This window comes from Nelumbo lutea, chromosome 7, assembly GCF_056320005.1.
Source record: "Nelumbo lutea isolate HS-2025 chromosome 7, American lotus-T2T, whole genome shotgun sequence".
Lineage (NCBI taxonomy): Eukaryota > Viridiplantae > Streptophyta > Magnoliopsida > Proteales > Nelumbonaceae > Nelumbo > Nelumbo lutea.
The window spans coordinates 12,862,602-12,887,493 of NC_142690.1; the positions used below are offsets into that span (position 1 = coordinate 12,862,602).

Sequence of the window (24,892 nt, forward strand, 5' to 3'; positions counted from 1 at the left end):
ATGGGAGTGAGTAAAGAAGGCTTCATTTGTTTGCACAGTAAAGAAGTTTTGTCCTTTTAAAACATAAACAATGTTATATGGTTTTGGTGACATGAATATCCACTAAACATGGTTCAGAATATACATAGATACCATAGTGTATGAAAGAAAATGAATGAATGATATTCCTGATTTCCCTTCAACTGTTTTAAGTTCAGGCTGTTTTTTAAGTGTAGACTGGAAGTTTCGGAATATGATTCATTTATTTTTATTGAATACCGTTTTACAAAAAAAAAATGAATAATTTGTTTTTCTTGATTTTACATGCAACCAAATGCAGCCCAAATTGCAAAGTTTGGTGTTTCCAAAATCTGATTTTCTCCTCAAATTACATTATAACCACACATTAAGAATATATCCCATACCTGTATGCTTTAATTCATAGAGAGAAGTTTTCAATGCAGAGTTCACATCTGCACCCCACGAGGTGCATCACAATGTCCCACAGCGCATTCCCACCATGTATTAAGAACATCTTCTGAAGATAATACCAGACCCGATAATGTCATGACCAAGAGATATTCTCAATACAAGGCGGAAATGTGCTATGAAGCGTTGTAGAGCGCCCTGTCGTGGGGCACAGATCTGAACTCTTCAATGCACGGCTGCAAGTGTTGTGAGGTGAATGTGAAGACGAATAGAAAATGCACATTGATGCACATAATTGGAACATATATCTTTTCAAGTGATGTGGGTAAAGTCCAATTGTAAAACCTGGAAGGCTTGATAGCAGCTGAGATGTGTTAACTGAGTGACTTATTGATTTTTATCTTTTAGTAAATAAATTATTAAGGAGGTTGAGAGTTTAATGCTGAAGCCTACTTTTGAGTAAATTACTATACATCCAAACATTTTGTTTCTATGAAACTTAGGGGACTGTTTTATTATTGCTGAAATTGTTGGACTGAATGATTTATTGCTCTATTTTTTAATGGATAAAATATTTAATAAAAAAGTATTAGTAATCTACTAAACTTCAGTCATTAAGTAGCTCAGCTACTTTCTTAAAAATTTGCAGTCCTTAAAAACTATGTCACAAATTGACAAAGCAAAAAAGCTTTTTGGTTCAGCTACTTTCTTAAGCCAAAAAAAAAGTAAAAGAAAAATAAAAAATCCCATGTTGTGCAAAACCCAAATAGAAGAATGATCAATTAAAGTTAAACAAAACAAAGATGGAAAAAAGTGAAAAAATATACTTTTGTTTAGTGAAAAAAGTAAAAATAAAAAAACAAAAAGCAATTTTAGAAATATAGTTGGGCAATAAGTCATTGCCATAAGGATTGAAAAACAAAAAGCAATTTTAGAAATATAGTTGGGCAATAAGTCATTCAGTGCCACTCAAGCATTTATCAAACGGCCCAGACTCATAAGTCGTTTTTGCCATAAGGATTGCACCCCTCTTCTCTCTTCGTTCGTTGCTGCAAATTTGCGGGCGTTCGAGCTCTGTAGAATGCATGGTTTTGAAACCTTATGAGCTATCGTTCTGCCATGCCCGTCTTTTAGTATCTTTACGTTAAAGGTTCTGAGAGAAGTGCGAAGGGAGTTCTCCTCTCATTCTTTTGAATTTCTTTGTGCTGTGTTAGAGAAGAAGAGAGATTGTATTCTGAAAATATCAGGGTTACAAGGTTAGAGGTTTCGAGGTTTGAAGTCTAGAGTTATTTTTCCCTTCAAAATGGGGATCTCGGAAGAGAGGGTTGTTGCTGTGATCATGGTTGGTGGACCTACTAAAGGTAGGAAATTGGAAAGAATTTTATGGAATTTTTTCTTTATCTGTTATTTGAAGTTGTTTCCTTTGGATGGAATAATGGAAATATTTCTTCTTTGTATGCCTTCTTTGGTGTTAATTTTGTTTGAATTTTGCAGGTACTCGGTTTCGGCCGCTCTCTCTAAATATCCCGAAGCCGCTTTTCCCCTTGGCAGGACAACCGATGGTTCACCACCCGATTTCAGCTTGCAAAGCGGTAGATGATTCTCAATTCCCTAGAGAAATTATACACATTTTAGAAATCACAGTTGTATTTTCTTTACCTTTCCACCAATGTGACTGAGATCATTCCTGAGGACTCCTGCAGATCCCGAACTTGGCGCACATTTATCTCATTGGCTTCTATGAGGAGCGGGAATTCGCATTGTATGTCTCTTCAATCTCTAATGAGCTGAAAGTTCCCGTAAGGTAAGTTGGGATATACTTTGTCTTCTATTGGTTATTTGTTCTTGCATCTGATATTCTTGTAGGAAGAAAACATTGTTTAAGTTCTACGACCTTAAATGGTTTTTCTGTTGTTACTCTCTCAGATACTTGAGAGAAGACAAGCCACATGGTTCAGCTGGCGGGCTTTACAACTTCAGAGATCTTATAATGGAGGACAGCCCGGTTTGGATCTTGTACTCCTTGTCACTCTTTCTTCCTTGTTTTTCTGATTATTGAGATGAAATGAGAGTTTCATCATCTGAGTGCTTCTGACTTCCCCCGTTTCTTTTCTTTTCTATTGCAGTCACATATATTTTTGCTGAATTGTGATGTTTGCTGCAGTTTCCCACTGCCCGGCATGCTTGGTAACTTTCCTTCTTGCTAACAATTTGATATTTCTAGTGCTAATTCTTGTTTTTTCAGTCTTGTGCATACTGCATAGCATTTGTAGCTCAAAAAGCAGTAGTTATTTTGATATGGAAAATTCCTCCTAAACTTTTGTTTGACTTCTCTAAATTGTAACTTCCGGTTTTCTTTCTTCGCATGTCCAGAGGCTCATAGGAGATATGGAGGGATGGGAACAATTTTAGTGATCAAGGTAGGTACCCATCATTATGTTCAAATCAACTAATTATCATTCACCATGCTCAAATTGAACCCTACTGTTTTATGCAGGTTTCTGCTGAGTCAGCCAGTCAGTTTGGCGAGTTAGTGGCTGATCCAATTACCAATGAGTTGTTGCATTACACGGAGAAGCCTGAAACTTTTGTATGTGTAAAACGAGATAATCAGCTAGTGTTAGCATATTTCAAGCCATTTGGCATTTGATGTCTCTTATATAGGAGGCCTAAACACCTTCAGTAATTTGATGTTAGATGCATGAATGACTTCTCCATGTCTTGCATAATTTAGCATAAACAGAGCATATGGCCCCTATCCTAGCCACACTCATTGTGTCTTGTAACTTTTGCATCGGAAACAATGCTTTAAATTGTTAATCCTATAGAGTGTGCTCTTATTCTACCAATATTTTCAGGTAAGTGATCGAATTAACTGTGGTGTATACATATTCACGCCAGATATTTTTACTGCCATCCAGAATGTCTCCACACAAAGAAAAGACAGAGGTTTGTAACTGGACATCTTTGACAATATGTTGAATGCATAGATTACAGACCAGTGGATTTCATATTTTTCCCTTTATGTACAACCACTTCCAGAGAATGTACAGCTTTTGAATTATATAGTTATTTTCTATGTTCTATTTTCCACTATCTTCATATTATTTCTTTTCATTTTCATGGTCATAGATTAATTATGTAAAGGCAACATCTCCTGAACATTAGATGCTCCTTCCTGTTGACATTTGTGATTCTCTATTGGCATAATTTAATGCTTTCATGATAAAACAAATATTCACCTTGTCTAAATCTAAATTTTATGTTGTCATTTGCAGCTAATCTACGGCGCATGTCCAGCTTTGAAGCCCTCCAGCCACTAACAAAGTATGGCATTTGGTGTATCTAGAAAGTTTCTCTCTTTTTTTTTTTTCTTTTTAATTTTCTGCAATGACATCATATACATAGTCACCAATTATTATTTAATATACCCTGTACAACTTCATTGTTTATTTTTCTTGACTTTATTGGGGAGTCAGAAATTCAGTCTTAACCATTTATGCAATTCTTTTTGAGCAAATCTCCTTGAAATTGTTTGTTTTTTAAATAAGAAAATCCTGAATTGAGTTCAATAAAACGACAACTGCAGTGAGGAATATACTAGTGCAGGTTGGAGTCTCTAGGAATGGCATGAAGAATGAAAAAGATGTAGACTGAGGTAGTAAGAGATGATCTAGCAAATGCCTCTTAATAGCCCGGGGTAGAGTGGAATGACAGTCATTTGTGACACCCTAACAGTTTAAATTATGCTTTGTTGACATTAGTGATGGAACATGAGATTTATGCAACTTTTCTTTCTTTTTTTTCCATTGACAAAACTGTTCAAGCTACATGAATGAAGTATCGACCAGAATGTGATTTTACAGGAAAAAGTGGAAATATTTTCTGAGTGCCCCAGATTATTCATGATGGACAGATTACACTTACATTTTCTTGTTCATCAAGGTAGCCATGTTTGATGCCTAATGCCTCCTTTGTGCTTTCAAGATAAGTGTCAAATTGTCACCAAGTGGCCAGTGAGAGAGAAATGTCCCATGAGGGGCTATGTGTTTTTTGGTTATTTTCTCTGATTGATCTTGGCTGCATTTGGCGCCAATCAGATTTCCCAACTAGTTTTGTCTGGGGCTACTAGTCCCCAAAAATTAAAGGCCAACATGGGAAAACACTGGAATGTCAGGGTTACTCATGTTACAGTCATTGCACTTGATACTTCTGGTGGAAATACCAGCAATATCTTGACCTTGTCATTGAGAGAATCACAAATTATTCCTTAAAGTCATGAGTGCAGCTAAGAGGTTGGATGTCTTTTTGCCTACAGTTTGCAAAGGCATCCATTTGGTCCAAGATTGTCTTTTATATTTTGTATGGATCATTTAATCAAAGTAAAATTTTATTCAAGGCTCATGTATTATTCAGCATGTATTGGGGACTTAAGAGCTGATTGTTAACTATTGTATCTTTTTTTACCCACTTTGAGTTATATACAGGATATCCAATTATGTGAACATTTTTCTTATCCCAAGGGTGACAGTGAAACATATTTGATTAGAAAATACCTAGTTGATTTTTTTGGCATCGAGTATTAAAGATCATTTATGATTTATTTTTTAATGCAAGGACTTATTTTCCTAACATGTAAGATCCAAACAAATCTATATCTTTTAGTTATTGTTGGGACTATTCCTCTTTTGGACCCATTAAATTTTTAATGTTAATTGAAGAATAATTTCCGATCAACATCATGCTGAAATTAGTTTAATTGCAGGGTCCTTCCTACAGATTTTGTAAGATTGGATCAAGACATCCTGTCACCTCTTGCTGGGAAGAATCAGCTATATGTATATGAAACCATGGACTTCTGGGAACAAATCAAAACTCCCGGGTAGAGCAAAATTCCTTAGTTCTCTATTTTCCTCTCTTCTTGCCTTGAATATTTGGACCAATGAAATGACCTGTTTAAACTTATATTTTAACTTATAGAATGTCTTTGAAATGTTCTGCCTTATATCTTGCCCAATTTCGGTTTACTTCTCCTCATCTTCTGGCAAGTGGAAATGGCACCAAGAGTGCTACTATCATTGGTGACGTTTATGTGCATCCATCAGCAAAGGTTCATCCAACTGCGAAGGTATTCTCGTTTTTTTTTTCTTTTTTCCTCATTTTGACTACATGGCAAATTGCATTCAAGTGTTGCTCATGGGAACTTGCATGGATCTGTCTTCTGTTTGATGATTTTGAGTAAACTTGGGGCTGTCAGAATTAGGGGGGCCTTCAAGGAAGTGACAACATAGATTCTTTTGGCTTACTGAGATCCTATTGTGTCAGGTTACTTATTCATACTGAGACAAAGCCTCTCGATAAAGGTCTCAGTTTGAAGACATTATCAACTCAGATCAGGTGGTGGTAGAGGGTGGCTTATCGTTATTGAGTGACCTAGAGATTGTTGTGACAGACCTTGGGTTCTCTGACCATCTTAGGGATCCAAGAACATCCAAAAGTGAATATCTAGTTTAGATGGATCAAGAGGTTAACCAACTATTTGACAAATAAGCTTGGCTAGAGGGGATGGGTGGGGGAGCAAAGTTGTATTGGAGAGCACCCCCTCAACATAGTTTTGTTTACTGTTGTAGCTATGAATTCTCTTCTACCTTTGCCAGACTCTTTGTGTTGGCCTTCATGATTAGAACTGATGTTTTGTATTACTTTTTTTTTTTTTTTATTCTGTAAGCTTTAGAATTGCATCCTGTTAAGTAAAATCCCTTTTGGATGTCTTTTCTACATTTTGGGTTCTTTTTCAGAATTTATAGCTAACTTAGCTCTTCTCCATTTAAAACAGATTGGTCCCAATGTCTCAATTTCTGCAAATGCTCACATAGCAGCTGGGGTAAGACTCATAAGTTGCATCATCCTGGATGATGTCAAAATCGAGGTACAAAGTTGGATTAAAGATATAGAATTCATTAGTGAATTCTTCCATGTAAGACTTATTTAGGCATGATTTGTCATCCTTCAATAGGAAAATGCAGTTGTTATACATTCAATTGTGGGGTGGAAGTCATCTATTGGTAAATGGTCACGTGTGCAGGCAAGAAGCCAAGACTCTCTCTCTCTCTCTCTCTCTCTCTGTGTGTGTGCCTAGATGACCTTTTCTTCTTTTTTTTTCCTTTTATTTCCAGTCCATAGTAATTGACCCAGATCTATCAACTGATTTTAGGGTGAAGGAGATTATAATGCCAAACTTGGAATTACCATCCTAGGTATTCATCTCCTCAATTTTTTTTTTATGAATCCATTCATTTTTTATGTTTAGTTTTCTCTTCAGGAGTGGAGACTCCACTGTACATGATTCCTAACATTATGTGAATAATGATATTTTCTAATCCAGGAGAAGCTGTGACTGTTGAAGATGAAGTCGTGGTCATTAACAGCATTGTTCTTCCAAATAAGACACTCAATGTCAGTGTGCAAGAGGAGATACTTCTATGATAGGAAGGGTGGACTGTATATGGTCCTAGCCTTTTGCACAAAGTGGGCCACTCTCAGATTTGAACCCAAGTTCTCACACTCGTCAGCCTGAGATTTTACCATTTCACCGAGCAATGACCCCTCTTGTAGGTTGAATGTTTGAAATAAATGAAAGCATCCGTTTTCCTCTTTAGTCCCCATTGAGTTTGCTAGTGTTAACCTCAGAACTGTTTTGGTGCAATTATAATTTCTATGCTACTACAAACTGATGTGGATGTGGTTCAAAGGTGAAAAAATGACACTGGGCTTGTTTTATGTGCCATTTATACAGCTTCCATTGAAGAACACCCCATCGTCATATTACAATTTGAGACCGCCCAATATAATATAGGCACGGTTCTCAGTTCAATACTCAGAACACCATAAATATGAATTTTGGTTGGGTTGCTTGCGTGTCCAAATCTTATTGGGCAGCAACATATGTGATGTCTTAGGTGTCGTACCTTTGGTCTAAATGGAACCATGAAATCTAAAGTTTAAGTTGTTTTCTGACTTAATCATGCTCTTTCAGGGGGCGTTCTACAATATGAATTGTTTTTTTTTCTTGTCAGTTTCAAAAACAAATCAAAACCATATTGTTTAAAAATAGATTGTTTCTAAAAACAAAAACACAAAAAACGTATTTTGGTTGTGTTTTCTGTTTTCAAAATTGAAACAAAAAACATCTCCTTGAATCTAGTTTCAAAAAACATGATTTCATTTGATTGTTTAATATCATGTTCCATAAATCATATAACTTCCATACTAAAAAATTTGTTTTTGTTTTAGAAACCAATATTTTGTTGGTTCCAAAAATATGCACTGTTTTTTAAAACAAAACCTACCATTTTTTTCCTTTGAAAACAAAAGACTAGGGGTGCCAATTAGACTGGATTTGGTCCAATCCAATCCAATCCTGTGTGAGTCCATTACAAATGAACCAGGTCCGATCCAATCCAATGAATATTTTGGACCGGTCCTATTCAATGTCTGGACCATCCAATCTGTTCAAAATTGTTTTAATTTAGATTAATTTTAATCCAAACCTGATCCATTGACACCTATATTCTTATCTTCTATCAATGGATCATCAGATATTGGTTTAATCCAACCCATCCAATATAATTTCATTATGGATGGACCAGGTCCAATCCAATCAAATAAATACTTGGCTTGGATGGGGTCCAATCCAAAACAGGTCAATCGACACCCCCATATAAGACCATCAGCCGTTTAATTGAAAGAAACAAGCAAGTTTAAATAGTTTGATGTATAAGTTGGCATTTAAGGTCTCACATAAATGAATTATAGAAATTAAAGCCTTTTATTGTCATTACTGATTGATCATAACCATTAGCCTAGAGAAAACCACTGAACCAACCTAAGTAAATCTCTTTTCCTAATTATTTCTTTCTTTGGTTCTTTGTTTTTTCTCTAGACCACAAGAAGCCAGACCAATCCATAAGAAGCAAACCAGACTGGCATTGGAAAACCATTTGAAGATTTTATATGGGTAGCTAGCAATCATATAATTAAAACAATGGACAAAAACTTTCTGGTTGCTTTTCAAACTCCTCATAAACAGCCAAATAAATAAAACGATTGAATTGAATCGAACCAGAAAAATCAAATTTCAAAGCTTCATACATTTGTCAAACTTATAACTTGGTCCTTAGACCATGTACAAAAAATAATAGAAGAAAAGGAAAAACTACTAATCATGTGGCCTTGGATGCATCAGGATATCAAAGTCACTGATAGTCCATTCTACAACTTGATCAGGGTTCATGAAAACCTCTGTACCAACGCCAATAGAGTCCCAAGACCTATCTATAGGCACAGTCCCTGGATCCTGATAGAAAGGTAATGTGAATGCCAATTGTCCAGCCTTTAGCTTCCACTTCCTTGAATCACCGATCCATCCATCTCCTTGCTTCTTTGGGAATCCATATGATTCCCAAACCGGATGAGGTAGTATCTTAATAATCTCCTGTGGCATTGGATTGCTGTAAGGGTCGCATAGATGGTATAGCTCTTGAAGGTGTTCAGCATTGCTAGGTGCACAGTAACTATGGTAAGCCTCATATGGAAAGTTTGCTGTGTCATTACGATATATGGGAGGGGAACCACCACGAGTAATGTGATACGGAGGACATGCTTTTAAGTTGGTAGGGCTACAGAGTGCAGTTGTGTTTGGACTGAGGATCATTCTGAAGTATCGATTTACATCAATTCTACTATTGCCTTCGCATCTAAGACCATCGTTCCGCCAACAGCTTCTCATCTCTAGCAAGTTGAATTGGCTATTTGCACCTCCTCCCTTGAGCACATTAAGTGTGAAAATCACTTCAAAGTCCGGTGAAATTGTAAGCTGCAATATCAGAACAAACCAAAAGTAGTTAAAACTCTTAACTAACTAAAAAATATCATTGCAAATTATACGATCAAATAATCAATATGATCAGAAATCAGAAATTAATTATAGAAAAAATATATATATAAAGAAAGAAACCAGCACATTGATACTTACATCCTTAGTCATTCCTCTGGTACCATAGCCAAACTTTCCACCAGCAGTATCAGATTTCAGGGTGAGCTTTAGTGATGGGTATTTGTCTGATGTCCTCAAAAAGTGATGAAAAGCCCAACTCTTGTCCTCTCCAAGCTTCTTTTCCCATGACACAGAGTAGTAGGAAATGTTACGTGTTACTCCTTTACCGAAATCAACATCCAAGTCATAGGTGCCAAAGAAACTCCCTCTAAGAAAATTCTCCTTTCCAATAGTTTGCAAGCTGGTATAGTTATGGAACATAAGTGGCTGATTCATACACCCCTTTCCAAAACATGAGAATCCATCTTCTGAATGTTCAAAGGGACCGACCTTCCTGCCTTTACTGGGGCACAATCCGGCATGTGTGTCTAGATTACCATTTCTAAGAGTAATCATCCAAAACTGATAATAGTCAGAAATAAACCTCAGGTCGTTCCCATGTACCTCACACTTGGAACCAAGATACAGTTCCTTCTGAACAGCATACAAATCTGGGTCATTAAGATGAGACAAATCTTGTCCCCTGAATGAACTAGGAAAAGGCTTTCCAACACTTAATCTGTTATCGGCTTCTGTGACTCTATGATGAACAGAGAATGTCTTAGGATGGACATCAAAGCAATCAGCTGCAGCCGGGCTCCCCATCTTAGGAGCTTCAGATCCAACCTTGTTACAGTAGTTCCATGAGTCTATGGCCAATCTAAGGTTAGAATTTCTCATACCAGGATCTCCCACAACGGAATATTGAGGTCCAGGCCACTCGTAATCATCTAATTGACCGAAGGAAACAGTGAAGGAAAAGATTGAAAGGAAGGAAAAAATAACTAACACCATAGCCATTTTGTTTGTTGCAGACGCACGCACTGCAGGTAAACAGAAGAGAAGAGAAATCAGTGTAATGGAACAGAAAATGAATAAACAGAAGGAGAAACCAAGGAAGGGAGAAGAGACTTACCGTAATGATTTCTCAGTGTTGAATCGGACGAAGTGTAGTGTTGATGATGCTGTATGTATGCGTATGAGAGTGAGAGTGAGAGTGAGAGGCAGATTCTATTTACTATTTATAAAACAAGAATCCTACTTAGAGTAGGATTATTAGTAGTTACGTGTGCTGGAATGGAACTCTGTTAACCGACTTAATTTAACCGAGTAACAGATAAGATTGTGATTGAAACGACAAGAATAGGAAATAAGACAGCCGGCCAACCGAAAAGGAAGGCTAAAATGTTGGAGTTGGAAACTTGGAATAGGATTATTTCTAGAAAGGGTTGCTGGAATGGAATTCTTAACCGACTTAACTAACAGAGTAACAGATACAGAGATTATTAGTAGAAGGGGCAATAATAAGAAATAAGAAAACCGGTCAATCGAAAAGGCTAAAATGTTGGAGTTGGAGTCCAATTCTCACTCACTCGTTCATCTGTTTGGAGAGTACTTCGGACAATCACAACAACTAACGGCTGCCTTTTTATGGCGGTTACTAACGCTCCACACCGACCAAAGCTGATGGCTCTTTATGAAGATCAAGTCGGGTCGGGTCTGAATCTAAGTGGAACCAGAACCGTCCCGGTTAATATTCCGGACAGTTATACTGAAGACTATATATGTTTTTATTAAATAATAACTTCAAATTTTAAAATTTGATATTATAACCTTAACAAAATTGATAGAAAAATATTTAATTAATTGTACGTATATTAATAAATTAAATATGTTTTAGCTAATTTTATTTATCAAATTTATCATTTCAAACATAAAACATGATAGAAATTATAAAAAATTTAAGAAAATGTTATATATTCAAATTTCAATCAAATAATCAGTTTTGGGTCTGAATTGGTTTAGGACAGGCAAGTGTCAGAACCGGCCCAATTATTAACAGGGACAAAATCATGGAACCAGACCCCATTATAATCGGTTCGATCTGTTCAGGTACATCGGATAGATATGACCCATTGACAGTCCTACGTAGAAAGAGCTATCCATTGACTAAAAAGCAAAGGGTTGAATGTGAATCACTAGATTTGTCGGGTGCTTAGGATGTTGGGTTAGGCCAACTTACGGGAAACTATGTCAGTTTCGATTTTGTAGGGAGATGCATTCAAGTTGAACTCGCATTCTATCACCCCTTTGGTCAATTTTTTACATTGACCCTTCAATAAAAACCTGCCACATCATCTTGAAGAATCTAGGGATAAGTGGACTGCAGTCCACCTCAAAAATTTAAAATTGCAGCCCCCTCCTAATCAACTAGCAATCTCTCTATAAACTGCATCATGCCCGTGAATTTAACATCAATCCACAATCAGGATTTAGTATAAAAATCTTACCTCTGCCCTATAGGTGAACTGAATGGTTAAAACCCCCCAAGAATCTATGGCAGGGATAGTGGTGTTCCAATCTTGCTTTCATCATCTTGAACAAGATTTATGATTTGAGATGGATGTCACAAGTAGAGGGTCAAATACCATCTTCACTTGGATGGAGTGGTTCGGTTGTCACTACTCACCAAAAGGAGATCGGCTTTAGTCAAGGCAAGTCCATGCTCACACCATCCCAACAGCCTCTTTCAACCATGAATCAGGAATATCTCCTCATGAAATAAAGCACATGAGTATGGAGATATTCCCAATGCAAGACTGTAAAGGTTGCTCAAATGGGCATTGCCCTGATGGGAGCCCAAACTCCACCAAAAGTGGAGAAGAAGATGATTTCTTTTGTTTTAAGAGGATCTTCTCCCTCCAAATACATCACTCTTTAAATACGCCTAATTTGTAATTACTATGGATTGGGAGTGATCATTCCAGCCCGGCCTGCACAAGCCCAACCCAAAAATTCTGAGCTTGGGCCTGGGTTTTGTGTTCAGGCGTAGTCCAGGCCCGGGCCCACATCAGGCCCATAAATTTTAGGGTCGGGCTTGGGCTTAATACTTCAAGCCCGGCCCGACCCGCATATATTTAAACTTACACATTTTGTGTATAGTGTACACATATGTATAGATGTTATTTTACATTATATTATATATTTTATATTATATAATATATAAAATAAGTTTATATGCATGCTATGTCATTTAATATATAGATATGTAATGTTTTATATATGAGTGATATTGGCCCGGCCTGGCTCGACCCTATAGACCTGGGCTAGGGCTTATGTTTCAGGCTTGGACCGGGCTGGGCCCAGGCCTAAGCTATAACCCTTATCATAATTGCAAAGCCCAGCTCAGACCCGGCCCATGATCACCCCTACTATGGATGTTAAAGGGCTGTGTTAAGTGGTAAACCTACCTTAATATGGTTACATATAACATTGTAAATATGGACTTTGTTGCTGCTTGGATTAACAACAAGGAGATGAATGTAAGACCTAGGGTTTTGGCAACTTGTGGTCATGGAAAGGTGTTAGAAGCATTGGAGTTATGTCCCTAGGGTGGTGTCTTTGATACTAAAATGTAGAGTGTTCTCATGTGTTGTAACTTGGGGTTCTGTGCCCATATATAATTGATATTAATAATCATTTTTAAAATAAAGTTAATATTGAGAAATTAATAAAAATAATGGTAATAATTAAATAATAATATAATATTAATTTAATGGTAAATAATTAAATGATAAAATACTTAATTATTATTATTATTGAATAATTAAAACAATAATAATAACTAGCGGAGGGGCCCCTTCTTCACAAGGGCTAGAATGAAATTGCAACATTGCTATTTGCTACATTAAAAAAGACAATGGTTTCTTAATAAGAAACTTGCAATTATAAGTACTCAAGTCTTGAAATTCATATATAGACTTAAAAGAGATCGTCGTGTGTTCGTGTTTTAAATATTACTTCAGCAAAGCATCTCATATAAAAGAATAAGATCACACAGTGATAGCTTTGAGTTCTACTTCATAGTTGTCTTTTGTTTCACATCGAGAACGCCCAATTGAATCGGACAGTAGGATCGTTCGGCCTGAGAACCGTCTAGGCAACTGGTTCCATTTTTCCCCAAACTTGGTCCTTGGCCAAAAATTGTTGAATCAGTCAACAACCCGTTGACCTGGGTGGTCAAGTCGTCAACCCGTTTCAATGGTTTTTGGCCATTTTTAAATTTTTAATGTCAAAACGGGCCATATGTTCGAACCAGATGGTCAAACCGTCAACCTCGAAACTGGTGGCCAGAACGGTTCCATTCCTAGGTCATTTTTCTAGATGTCAATAATTAGACGAAATAACTTTGTAGTCATAGTCATGAGAAGGGTGGACATTGCAAGGGATTCCAAAACCTTGAAAGATAAATCCAAAGTGACCTTAAACACAAAAAATAAATAGCAATAAATCCACCAAATTGGAAAGCTAAGGAAAAAAAATCAAAAAATCAAGTCCAAAGTTTCGCTTTGAAATGGAACTAAACAGACATGCAATCAAAGAAAGAACAAAGCAAATCATCTTGTAAGGAAAAAAAAAACATTGTACAAGAAAACCCAAAGAAAAAACAAAAGGGATGAATAAAATGGTGGTAAACCTTAGACCGATTTGAAGGATCTTGAAAAAGAAGACCAAACACTAGAAAAAAAAACAAAAAAAAAAGAACAAAATACCGTGCATGCTCAAATAAAACCAACAGTAGAAGAAACCTTTGAATAGTGAAAATCCAAAAGCATAAAAACCATGGTCTTTGAACCGTCGTTGACTCGAACGGACGAACATTTTGGCCCGGGAACCATCTACCCAACTGGTTTTGTTTTACCCCAATCCCGGTCCTTGGCCAAAAACCGTTGAATCGATCAACGACCCATCGACCCGAGCGGTCAAACTGTCGACTCGTCGACCCGTTCAATGGTTTTTGACCGTTTTTTATTTTTTTAATTGGGAACTACTCAAGCAACCGATTTCGTTTTATTCCAAGCTCGGTACATGGCCAAAAACCATTGAATCGGTCAATGACCCATTGACCCAAGCGGTCGAACCATCGACCCGTTGGCCCGTTCAATGGTTTTTGGTTGTTTTTTATTTATTTATTTTTATTGTCAGAATGGGTCGTCCATTCGAACTGGACGGTTGAACCGTCAACTCAAAAACCGGTGGCTAGAAAGGTTCCATTTTGGGGTCGTATGAGTCACACTCAAATGACATAACATATATGATACTGCTTAATGGATTTCACATACTCTATTTTTTGCTTGTAATTTTTTTTGTCAGAACAGGTCGTTTGTTTGAACAGGATGGTTGAATTACCGTTTTTTTTATTTTTTTAATTGAAAATCGTCTAGAAAACCGGTTCCATTTTACCCCAATCACGGTCCCTAGCCAAAAACCATTGAATCGGTCAACGATCCATTACCCCGAACAATCAAGCCGTCGACCCATTGTCAATGGTTTTTAATCACTTTTTTATATATATGCTCATTGGATCTTGAAATATTCACCCTCAATACCCTCAAGTTGCACAACATTTTATACATATATTATGCATTATATAACATTAAATATTATAAACATCTAATTTTTTATTATTTAATGTGATAGGTGCTAAACCCAACCAAGGGCATCGCCCATGATCACCCCAAGTGTTAAGCCCTATCATATTCATCATTGGCTAAGGATTGAGGTTGTCTAGGGCTGTATTTTTCACGTTGGAGAAGTCAAAATCCAGTGAAAAAAAAAATTAACAAAAAAGCTCAATATGGGCTTTTTACATGAAATACATTTGAAGCATGAAAAAAACGCATTTATCCTTTTATTTACGTTTGCATGAAACTATTCTGGAAAAAAAAAAACCTGGTGACCAGCCAAACACTAAAATAATACTTTTTGGAAATGCCCATTTGAAAAAATGATTTGAAATGATTTTTTCAGAAGCCCGTTTAGGCCAAGCACTCCCAAACAAGGCCATGATTACTTCTACTTTTCTTTTCCAATATTTTTGGGCCAATAATGTGATTACAGTAGGCTTCCGGGTCGAGTTCACATCTGTGAACCAGAAGGGGGCGCCCCACAACGCTTTACAGTACATCTCCACCGTGTATTGAAAACATCTCCGAATAATGTATCAGAAATGATGATATCATCGAGAAATGTTCTCAATACACGGCGGAGATGTGCTGTAGAACGTTGTGGGGCGCAGATTTGAACTTGGATCGAGTTCACATCTAAATTGGTGTTCCTTCAACTCATCGGATTAAACTAATCATAGTTACTATTTTTATTGCACACCGTTAAATTAATCCGATTAAACTCATAGGATTAAACTCAGATTTGAACTCTTCCGGATCACACGGTTTACGTTCTATCTGAATTGGTGTCCCTACAACTCATCAGATTAAATTAAACTAATCATAATTACTATTTTTGTTGCACACCGTTAACCACCTCCACGCCCCCAACCCTCAAAAAAAAATAAATAAATAAATAAAAGAAGAAAAAAGGGGGCAGGGAGAAAATAACGAATCATTCCGAAGATGGTATAAGGATTTCAAGCATAGAAGATTACAAGTGATATTCCCTTAACTCGGTAAGTTGGTGACAGTACAGATAGCTAATCAACGTTATGAAACCCTGGAAGAAGAGAAGTGATAAATCCAACAACAATCATTTGGATCTCCTTTGCTATCCCCAACCAGTTGACACCATTCCCTGCACCAGGTTCTGGCCGATTCTCATTTTCAACTTGTTGATTAGCGTCATCCTCATGCTGAAGGTCATCTCCGACTCCAGGTTGTGCCTCTGTAAAAGGGAATAATGGAAAATAAGGCATCCCAACATTTCAGGAAGTTGATTGCATGAAATGCAAGCTTCATGGTGGACATAATTTGCTGGTAGATGAGCTTAGTGTTCAAACAAAAAATGCAGGTGTATATGCAGAGAAGATAGGAAAGAACAATTACCTCCTGGAGCAGCATTCTCATCCTCAGGCCTAGCAGGAGCAGGGCCATTCTCAGCTCTGACTCCAGGTCGTAGTTGTGGAGGTGCTACTGGCCTCTGCATGCCTTGTGAAAGCCACCGTATCAGTGGTGTAAGAGCCCCAGTCTGGTATCTGCAACACCAACAATATAAACAATAATAATAGTGTTGTTTAGCAAAAATAATTCTTTTTTACTGGATCAGTAAACACCCTTTATATAGTGGAATGGAAAAAACAGGGTGACGGGATCTCCTGCAAGCAAAAAGCCAAAAACTCTGCACACTGTGAAAGTAGGGGTATCCAGTCGTACATTAATGTGCAGCTGGATGCCATGTGTGCAGATTTTTTGGTTGCAGGAGATCCAGACTCCAAAACAGGATTCATGATGCCAATCCCATATAAAAGGGATAAGGCTTTGTTAAGATGAGTTGAGCAAAACAAGTCAAGTTTACAAGAGCATCACACAAATGACCAATTCAGATGAATGGACAGATTCGTCATGATGTCATGTCACCCCCCCCCCCGCCCCAAAAAAAAAAAAAAAAAAAAAAACAAAAACAAAAATCCAGATCCAAATTGTATGAATGCCCAGCCCAACTCCAGTAAGATGTAAATCAGGTACAAGTTTCAGATATGCCTATATCCAATTGATCATTAATGGAACTTTACCGGCCCTAAAAGGAGAAAATGAGGGAGGGGGATTCCATAATAAGGCAACTGCAGATGATTGGATGCCATGGAATGACAACACACGCTTGAACTAAGAGATTATTTCAACAAAGTGCAGCCACTTACAGATACACGACTAAAGCAAAAAAGAGAAGAAGAATGAGTCTTTGTCTTGATCCATCTTGGTTGAACACGAAAATAACAGCTAACAGCTTCAGTATGAGCAACAAGTCAATCTGAAATGCAAACTGAAATCTCCTTACAACTTGTCTTTGTGGGGCATGTTGTTGCCGAACGTCTTGGCCATGTTCCTCATTGACTGCTCCACCCTCAGGAGCAGCTGTCCTTCTATTGGCACACACAGGAAATGCAAACATTTTTTATGATCAAATGGAATCTGCTATGTTTTCATTGCATACATCTAGTACAACTAAAAGAGCATCATATACTGAAGTTTATTGACTTACAATGTAGATATATAATTCATTAGTACCACATGGTATATTGTAATACATATATGTCTTGTAAGTTTTCTTTATCCAATCCAATAACTTTGATTACAATCCCAGTAGAAGACCTAAAACTTTACCAATGGGCCTTGTCAATTTTATATATTTGTACCAAGCCCACACCAGCCCGAGCCTAGCACAAGGTCTGTATACTAAGTCATGCAAGGTAAGTTTTTAGCACCTTATGCCAACTTCAGGCCTGGTCACAATCCAAGCCCATACTCATAGTCTCATCCTTAGACCGTGCCCTTCTCTCAGCATAGCAAGGTTGATCTTATAACCCTCAAACCTGTATATATTAATATAGTGGAGGGAAAATCTTCCTCAAAAAGTAATTGCATAGTTATACTACCATCCATATGAACAACTATCGACAAAATCAGCTGTGTATCCTTTTTACAGACATTCATGTTTGCTTTCTCAATGCTGCATTTGATGGCATGGATACATCCACTTAGCTGGGCAAACACCTAGCATAAATTATGATGCAAATATAGAAAAACTAAAATGTTGGGCCAAGTGGAGAAAATGGATTGGAGCATGCATCTTTACAGTTTCTTTTTTCTGTCAATAGTGGTGCTTCTGGCAAACCTTTTAGGAGGGCCCATAGATCTCAGGTGGGGCAACCTGGTCTCTCCATTTCTCTTCATCATGGAAGTAGAGGCTTCAAGTATAATGATACTCAGTGCTCAAGATCTTGGGTCGATTTCTGGTTTCAAAGTTAATATGAAAACCCTATTATTACCCACATCCAGAATGCAGATGAAACACAGTTCTTGATTTCTCCATTGACCAGGCTAGAAATGCAAGTATTCATCAAAAAAACTAAGAGCAATATTGTGTTATTTTGAGGAAAAGTCTGCTGGAACATAAGACTTTCTTCTTTCAAGACTGTTGGAACATAATCAAAGGAGACTTGCTAGAAGTTTCAAAGAATTTGAGGAACAGTCTATAATTAGTCGTGGAGTAAATGCAACTTTCCTAGCCCTGGTCCCAAAGAAGAAAGAGGCCAAACATCCCAAAGACTTAAAGGCCAATCAGTTTGGTAACAAGCATCTATAAAATACTGGCAAAGGTCTTATCTTTGAGGATCAAAAAGGCTCTTCCCCCCCTCATAAGTCAAGCTCAAGGTGCTTTTGTTCATAGTTGCTAAAAGTCAAGGTGTTTGGGCAAGGCGCCTAGGCGACGCCTTGACAACTATGCCATGAAGACTAATAAACGATAAAAAATTATTCGTGATGATTTCTAAAAATCCAATCAATACCTTTTGGGCTTCTTGCCCCCAAATAATAATAAAATAGAGAGGAAGACCATGGAACTTTCCTGCTTTGGAGACAGTGCCTAGTACCAAAAAGGCAGGTTTCAGTGGGAATAAACTATGAGAAATAGGAAGGACAAGAACGTCAAATCTTCAAAAAAAAAACAAAGATAAGGTAGTTCAGCAGGCATCTTAAGGAAACACATAGCTAAATGATTTGATTCTTTCCATTTCCTATCATTAACAAATTCATCAATGATGGAAAAATGTGGATAACAAATATTAAAACAAGTAGAGAACATTCCCAAGCATAAGAACATAGGAGACACCAAAACAGAGACCAGGAAATTACAACTACAAGGCCACAGATGGAGCAAAAACCAAAAAAAAAAATGCAACATTGTAACTCAGAAGTACAAAAAAACTAGAAAATAAACCATTCTTAGACATCAACACCCAAATGTAAAGAAGTCCTCATCAACCCTCCTTGGAAAGACCATCTACCACTGAGGGGGTTTTTACCAATATGCATGATTTTTTTAAAACAGAAACTGCCACATCAGAAAGAACAATGTAGCAGTTGTTTTTGTTTTAAAAAGCAAAGTCATGCATATTGAAAAACACCTTTTGACTTGGCAGACCTTGAGATCCATCTGAATGAGGTGTTTATTCTGGAACCTAAGGGAAGAGGACCTTGTCAAATCATTTAATCACAGAGAGACACGTTTTTATTACTTATTAACCAGTGGACACAATCAATTTAGAAATAATGTTCCTGCTTTCAAATAAGAGTTGCCAAAAAAATACTTACGTTGGTAGACTGTAGGTAAGGGGAATAAGAGTGTTGGTTGGAATTCCAGACATTGGCCCCATGAATGGAAGAACAGGAACAGCATATATGCCAGCACCACGATTACTGTGTTCCTGGTTCTGCACAGGGATTAACCCTGGGGCAAGTGCAGGGTACATGATTGGATACATCTGAAGTTCACCATTGGGAAAAGCAGGGAAAAAAGGAAATGCAGGTACCTGAGAGGGAAGAAAAAGAAACAAGGAAAAGAGAGTTATCACTAATCATAGAATAATCACCAAAAAATATTTTAAGAACAAGAAGAAAAGGAGAAGCATCAAATATTTAAACCTTAAAGACCACAAAGGCCTATATGACTTCATATTTTCTTTTCAACATTATACATCAGTCTATATTGATGCTGAGACAAGATACAAATAAACATATACACATATTGAAAAACACAGCAGTTGGAGTTGGATGTTTGCTTTTGGTTAAACACATAGTATTCCTTAAAGGTCTATCTACTTTCAGACGCTGACCTGCTTAGTTATATCTTTCTTATAAGGCTTTTTTGGTCCTTCCTCTCTCTAAGACACCGCCGATGTGTTGGCATGTCCAAATGGGAATTTCTGACCATAATGGCTGCAAAGTTTAAGTACTGTATGAGTTGTAAGCAATTGCATTGGCTGCAAAAGTTTCAGGCAAAATGGTTTCCTCCAGTAAACCAAAGATTTAAACTTAACTTCGATGGAAGTCCCTCCAGAAACCAGGGTCCTTTGGGCATAGGTGGTGTAGTAAAAGATGGAGAAGGAAGAATTGTGGCTGTGTTTTCTGGGCCAATAGGAGTGGCTAACTCGCTAAGAACTTAAGTGTTATCTCTCCATCAAGGAATGAGATTGGTAAAGCAGTTGGGTATTCAACAGTTTGAAGTGGAAGGGGATTCAAAATTAGAGATAGAGTGGCTGCAAACAGGTACTAAGGGGACTTGGACTCACAGGCAGAGCTTGAGGGAGATTACAAGCCTTTCAAGAGAGATTGGAATGTTGTTTAGATGGGTTAGAAAGTCAGCAAATGGTTTGGCAGACTCTCTAGCCAAACAAGGGACAGATAGAGGAGATTTATTCTGGACTGAGTTGTAATAGCAAACCTGCTGGTGGTCAGAAACCCTAGTTTAAGGGGTTGGACCGTTGGACCTTTGTGTCCTTCAAATTTTATCAAGTTTTAATAAAAGTTATCGTTTCCCATTAAAAAAAAAAAAACTCTATTGGTGTTTTTCATCCTATATATTATGTCCTCTCTGCTCAGTATGTCAAGATTGCTTGATCTCATTTTGTTTTCACCAACTTGCAGATAGTTAATAACTAAATTTTATGATTTCATTTGCATAAATGATCAATAAGTATCCTCCTCTACATGGCTTCCTGTTGGGATTCAGTTCAAAAAAGAACTTTGGGTCATCTATTGTTATGACATGTCCAGAAATCTCTCTGCTATTCCTTGACCTTCACTGATCCCACACACAGAGATGGCTACCTAACAAAAGCCATTTTCCTAAGAAAGGGCACATGCTAGAGACTTTTTTTTATCAATAAATGCTAGAGGCATTTATTGGCCTCATTAGGGAAGCTCAGGCTATATAAGCAGAAGTAACAGCCCTTCTTGTTGGCCTTAGAGAGGTCATGTCCTGGAGTATATCTTCCCTTCTTGTGAAACAATATTTTGCAAATACCATTAGATGGGGAAAGAATTTGGTAGAGGACCATGGTGGCTATTGAATAATCTGAACAATATTCGTCAGTTGCTGGATTCTTGTATGCTGCATTGGAGTACGATGAATTTCCGGGCCCTGATTTCTAACATATATTGCGGACAAATCTGGAGTGAATAAGGAGAGGATGTACAGTGGGTCATTGCCTTAGACATTGTGTTTAGCACTTTTTCTCCATATGGCATTGATCAATTGATTTTTTTTTGCTGGCAATCTATTAAGCATATCTGCATCTCGCAATCTCTTCTATTATATTAATGAAATAGATATGACCATTACTGACCAAAGAAAAAGGAAACTGACTAACTATGGTGCCTGCCATGCATTATTCAAATTATAGGTTTGCAATTGGATACATCATTCAAATTTTATGCCCTAGGAAATCTGCAAAAAATAACCCTAGTACAAAGAAGATTGGTTTCACTATTAATCATTTACAACTAGTTCTAAGTACTTAAAGTTGTTTGGTAAGTTACGTAAACTTGACTTTGAGGGAATGAGTAACCCTCAAAAAGAAAATTCACTGATTTAGTCTAAGGTTTTGTATTTTAGGGGTTGGTTTTATGTCAAATAAAGGGCATTTCGGAAAGATACGTTCAAGTGGTGAAGTAAAGGAAGCTCTGATTATGGGTCCTAGGACTAAAAGCGACAACAGCAAACTTCCACAATGCATAATGAGGTGGTTACCTAAGTCCAAAAAGATAACATGGGAGAGGATGATCCGAAGATAATATTCATGCTTATGAAGAGACTCTGGAGTAAATAGAAGGCTGTAGCAGAATCGATTGTAAGATTTGAAAATCATAGAATAATAAAAATGTCATCATGATTTCTTGATGGTTATTATAGGTTCTTCGTGTTTGTCCCCCTCGGAGGCAGGATCTTTATGTTTTGCTAGAATCTATGCACAAACATTTCTGTGTAACTTGTGCTTCATATCAGGTCAAATCGATATAGCTTTGACCATATCATACCTTAAGAGAGCTTTTCAACATTGAGAATCTTATAATTCCCAGCCAGTTAGGACACTTGAAAACGGCGTTTTCAAATCCTTATCCTCTAAGAGAGACAATAAATAAATATAAAAATGAAAATAAAAATAGATTAACCTATAGCTTTTAAGAATTTCGGAACTTTCAAATAATCAAAAGCTCCAGAGATAAAGAACGAAAGGAAACCATTTAATGTTGAGAAAAAAAAAAGAAAAGAAAAATTCGTGAATTCAGTTTTAGAACCAACAAAATCATCTTCTGCAAATAGAAACCAGAAAACACAAAATCATGAACCTCTAGGCACTCATATTCGGAAAACCATGAGAAACCGAACGAAAAAATGAAACCCTAGATCAATATGAAAAGTTGTGCAAAAGGAACGGAGAAGAATAAATCGGATTGAGAGATCACAAATTGACAATTCGGATGGCGGTTCGAAGGTTTGAGTACCTGAGACTGAGACTGCTTGAGATTTTCTTCAGATGACTTGGGTAGCGAAGAGGGTGGAGGGTCTGAGACCCGAGTTTCTGATTCTTCCGCCATTACAGGTGCTCGCCAAATCCCGAGTTCTGGAGAGAGAGAATGAGAGGGAGCAGAAGTTTCTTATTAATTGACTCCGAAGAGTGGAGGTGGTCCGGACCCATTGCTGAATGCGTGTCATCGCCAACGTGTTGGTCATTCATTGGATGGAATCTTTTGCAAAGCTTAACATTTTTTTAAGCTGGCGGTTTCCACAGTTAAACTTCCCGGTTAAAACCAGAAAGTCTGAACCGCCCAGCCACCCGGTTCGTTGCACCAAATATTTGAGGGCACATATGAGGGCTGAATGGTATTAGCAGTGGTGCCGTGGTGCAGTCGTGCAGATTCGAGTCCCGCTATTGACCGGATCTACTACTCATACTCACACATGACGCCTCACACCGACCTCATATGCACATCTCGCCGTGCATTGTGATGTACTTACGTGTTATCATTTACGGGAGATGTTCTCCCAATGCATTGTGAATGTGCCTGTGAGATCGGTGTGAGGCGCCCTGTGTGAGAAGTACATCTCAATTCTTCACTATTATCATCTTTATAAGAAAAATAATTAGAGGGGAACCTGCGCATATGGTTAAGTTAAGGGAAAATCCTGGGCCTAGTGCCACTTTGGTTTTTGGTTTTTAACACACTTTTAAAACGTGATAATCTAGTACCTATCATTAATTAGCTGTTTAGTGGCATTTGAAAATGACACAAATGTCCTTCAAGTGTTATTTAATTTTTTTTATCAACCATCTAAACGTTGACAAAAAATTAACAGTCCTAAATCTTTTCCTTTTCCATTCAAGAAAGTTGGGGTCACATCAGGTTTGAGTGGGCATTCTGGTGACCCCAATGTTGATAAAAAATTAACAATCTCAAAGGGCTTTTTTGTCTTTTTCAAATGCCACTTAATGACTAGTTAACAACTAGTTAATAGTAGGTACTGGATTGTCATGTTTTGAAATTTCGGGTACTGAATTGTCGCATTTTAAAGTTTGGAAACCAAAGTGGCACTAGACCCAAAGTACATAGCATAAACCGGAAATTTTCTCTTAAGTTAAAGATAAACAATAGAAACATGTAAGAGTATATAATTGTTTTATAGAATAATTAATAATTATTTATATTTTTTATATTACTTCTAATAATTTTTTTACAATACAAAAACAATAATAATTAATTTTAGATAGGATTGATTATCAAACTTAGGGATGGTAATTTTTCCCATTTCCCTAATCCCCATGGGGATCTGCCCCAAATGGGGTGGGGATGGGGATGATTTTCCCCTACAAGGATGGAGATGGGGAAATTTTCATCCCTGTTAGTGGGGACGGTGTGGGGACAGGGAGAGCACTCCCTACCCTGTGTGGACCCTAATCCCCACCCCATGGGATCCTTGCTAATATATGTGTATATATAATGAATACATTTATATATGTATATATGTACACATACATCTATATGTTAATATTTTTAGAAATATAGTTGAATATGTTTGAATCTTAAATTTTAATTATTTTATTTTTATATTTTTAATAAAATAAAAAATAAAAAAATAATGGTTGATATTATAAAGAATCACAGGAGTGGGGATCCCCATGGAGACATGGATGGGGATAACTTTGTCCTTGTTACCAGGGATGGGGAGAGGCTCCTCGTCCCTGCTCCACCCCGTTTCCATTCTTAACCGAACTAATGAAACTGACCAACCCGATTTCTACTATTTACAATCGACTTTTGTTCAACAATTTTCCAACCCGACTACGTTGGATTAGTTTCGCTTTGGCCATTTGCAAATTGACTAAAACCGAATGACCTAAACATATATATATATATTCAAATATTTTTTTTTAATATGAGAAAGTGGGAAATTTTCAATATTTCTTAGGCTAAAATAGTATATATCATAATTTTAATTTTTAAATTTATTTTTTAATAATGCCATTGTAATTTTTTAAATTTAAACTTAATTTTTTAAGTTTAAATCTTTTGAACCAACCGACCAAACCGAAAATTGACC

General features: G+C 37.1%; 3 protein-coding genes across 5 annotated transcripts; 1 reads left to right on the top strand and 2 right to left on the bottom strand.

The window, feature by feature from the left end:
- Positions 1 to 1,364: 1,364 nt before the first annotated feature.
- LOC148845168 (uncharacterized) lies at positions 1,365 to 7,195 on the top strand. 2 transcript variants are annotated; one of them, XM_088956246.1, is made up of 15 exons: positions 1,365 to 1,769; positions 1,903 to 2,000; positions 2,112 to 2,212; positions 2,335 to 2,413; positions 2,535 to 2,595; positions 2,782 to 2,828; positions 2,906 to 2,998; positions 3,267 to 3,357; positions 3,687 to 3,735; positions 5,174 to 5,290; positions 5,389 to 5,536; positions 6,245 to 6,337; positions 6,425 to 6,493; positions 6,623 to 6,665; positions 6,794 to 7,195. In XM_088956246.1, the coding sequence occupies exons 1-15, from the start codon at positions 1,712 to 1,714 to the stop codon at positions 6,892 to 6,894; spliced, it is 1,248 nt and encodes a 415-aa protein (XP_088812372.1). In that variant the 5' UTR covers positions 1,365 to 1,711; the 3' UTR covers positions 6,895 to 7,195. The 2 variants fall into 2 exon arrangements, with proteins under 2 accessions (XP_088812372.1, XP_088812374.1); XM_088956248.1 differs by having other exon boundaries at positions 1,371 to 1,769; positions 6,425 to 6,533.
- Positions 7,196 to 8,490: 1,295 nt separating this feature from the next.
- On the bottom strand, positions 8,491 to 10,629 carry LOC148845169 (uncharacterized). The gene is made up of 3 exons (XM_088954929.1): positions 10,419 to 10,629; positions 9,443 to 10,326; positions 8,491 to 9,283 (listed from the first exon to the last, which is right to left on the bottom strand). Exons 2-3 carry the CDS (start codon positions 10,301 to 10,303, stop codon positions 8,627 to 8,629), a joined length of 1,518 nt encoding a protein of 505 aa, XP_088811055.1. The 5' UTR covers positions 10,304 to 10,326; positions 10,419 to 10,629; the 3' UTR covers positions 8,491 to 8,626.
- A 5,268-nt stretch (positions 10,630 to 15,897) lies between these two features.
- On the bottom strand, positions 15,898 to 22,994 carry LOC148845170 (uncharacterized). 2 transcript variants are annotated; one of them, XM_088956029.1, is made up of 5 exons: positions 22,798 to 22,994; positions 19,606 to 19,823; positions 17,154 to 17,375; positions 16,342 to 16,490; positions 15,898 to 16,180 (listed from the first exon to the last, which is right to left on the bottom strand). In XM_088956029.1, the coding sequence occupies exons 1-5, from the start codon at positions 22,888 to 22,890 to the stop codon at positions 15,993 to 15,995; spliced, it is 870 nt and encodes a 289-aa protein (XP_088812155.1). In that variant the 5' UTR covers positions 22,891 to 22,994; the 3' UTR covers positions 15,898 to 15,992. The 2 variants fall into 2 exon arrangements, with proteins under 2 accessions (XP_088812155.1, XP_088812156.1); XM_088956030.1 differs by lacking the exon at positions 17,154 to 17,375 and having other exon boundaries at positions 22,798 to 22,951.
- Between the last annotated feature and the right edge of the window lie 1,898 nt (positions 22,995 to 24,892).

Excerpts from the sequence above, each read along its gene's own strand:
- LOC148845170 (XM_088956029.1), bottom strand. The coding sequence starts at position 22,890 with ATGGCGGAAGAATCAGAAACTCGGGTCTCAGACCCTCCACCCTCTTCG. Across the intron at positions 16,491-17,153 it reads TTTGCTTTAGTCGTGTATCT|ATACCAGACTGGGGCTCTTA; the intron begins GTAAGTGGCTGC and ends TTGGTGTTGCAG. Across the intron at positions 16,181-16,341 it reads TGAGAATGCTGCTCCAGGAG|AGGCACAACCTGGAGTCGGA; the intron begins GTAATTGTTCTT and ends TCCCTTTTACAG.
- LOC148845168 (XM_088956246.1), top strand. The coding sequence starts at position 1,712 with ATGGGGATCTCGGAAGAGAGGGTTGTTGCTGTGATCATGGTTGGTGGA. Across the intron at positions 2,213-2,334 it reads GAGCTGAAAGTTCCCGTAAG|ATACTTGAGAGAAGACAAGC; the intron begins GTAAGTTGGGAT and ends TTACTCTCTCAG. Across the intron at positions 2,829-2,905 it reads GAACAATTTTAGTGATCAAG|GTTTCTGCTGAGTCAGCCAG; the intron begins GTAGGTACCCAT and ends TGTTTTATGCAG.
- LOC148845169 (XM_088954929.1), bottom strand. The coding sequence starts at position 10,303 with ATGGCTATGGTGTTAGTTATTTTTTCCTTCCTTTCAATCTTTTCCTTC. Across the intron at positions 9,284-9,442 it reads CCAGAGGAATGACTAAGGAT|CTTACAATTTCACCGGACTT; the intron begins GTAAGTATCAAT and ends CTGATATTGCAG.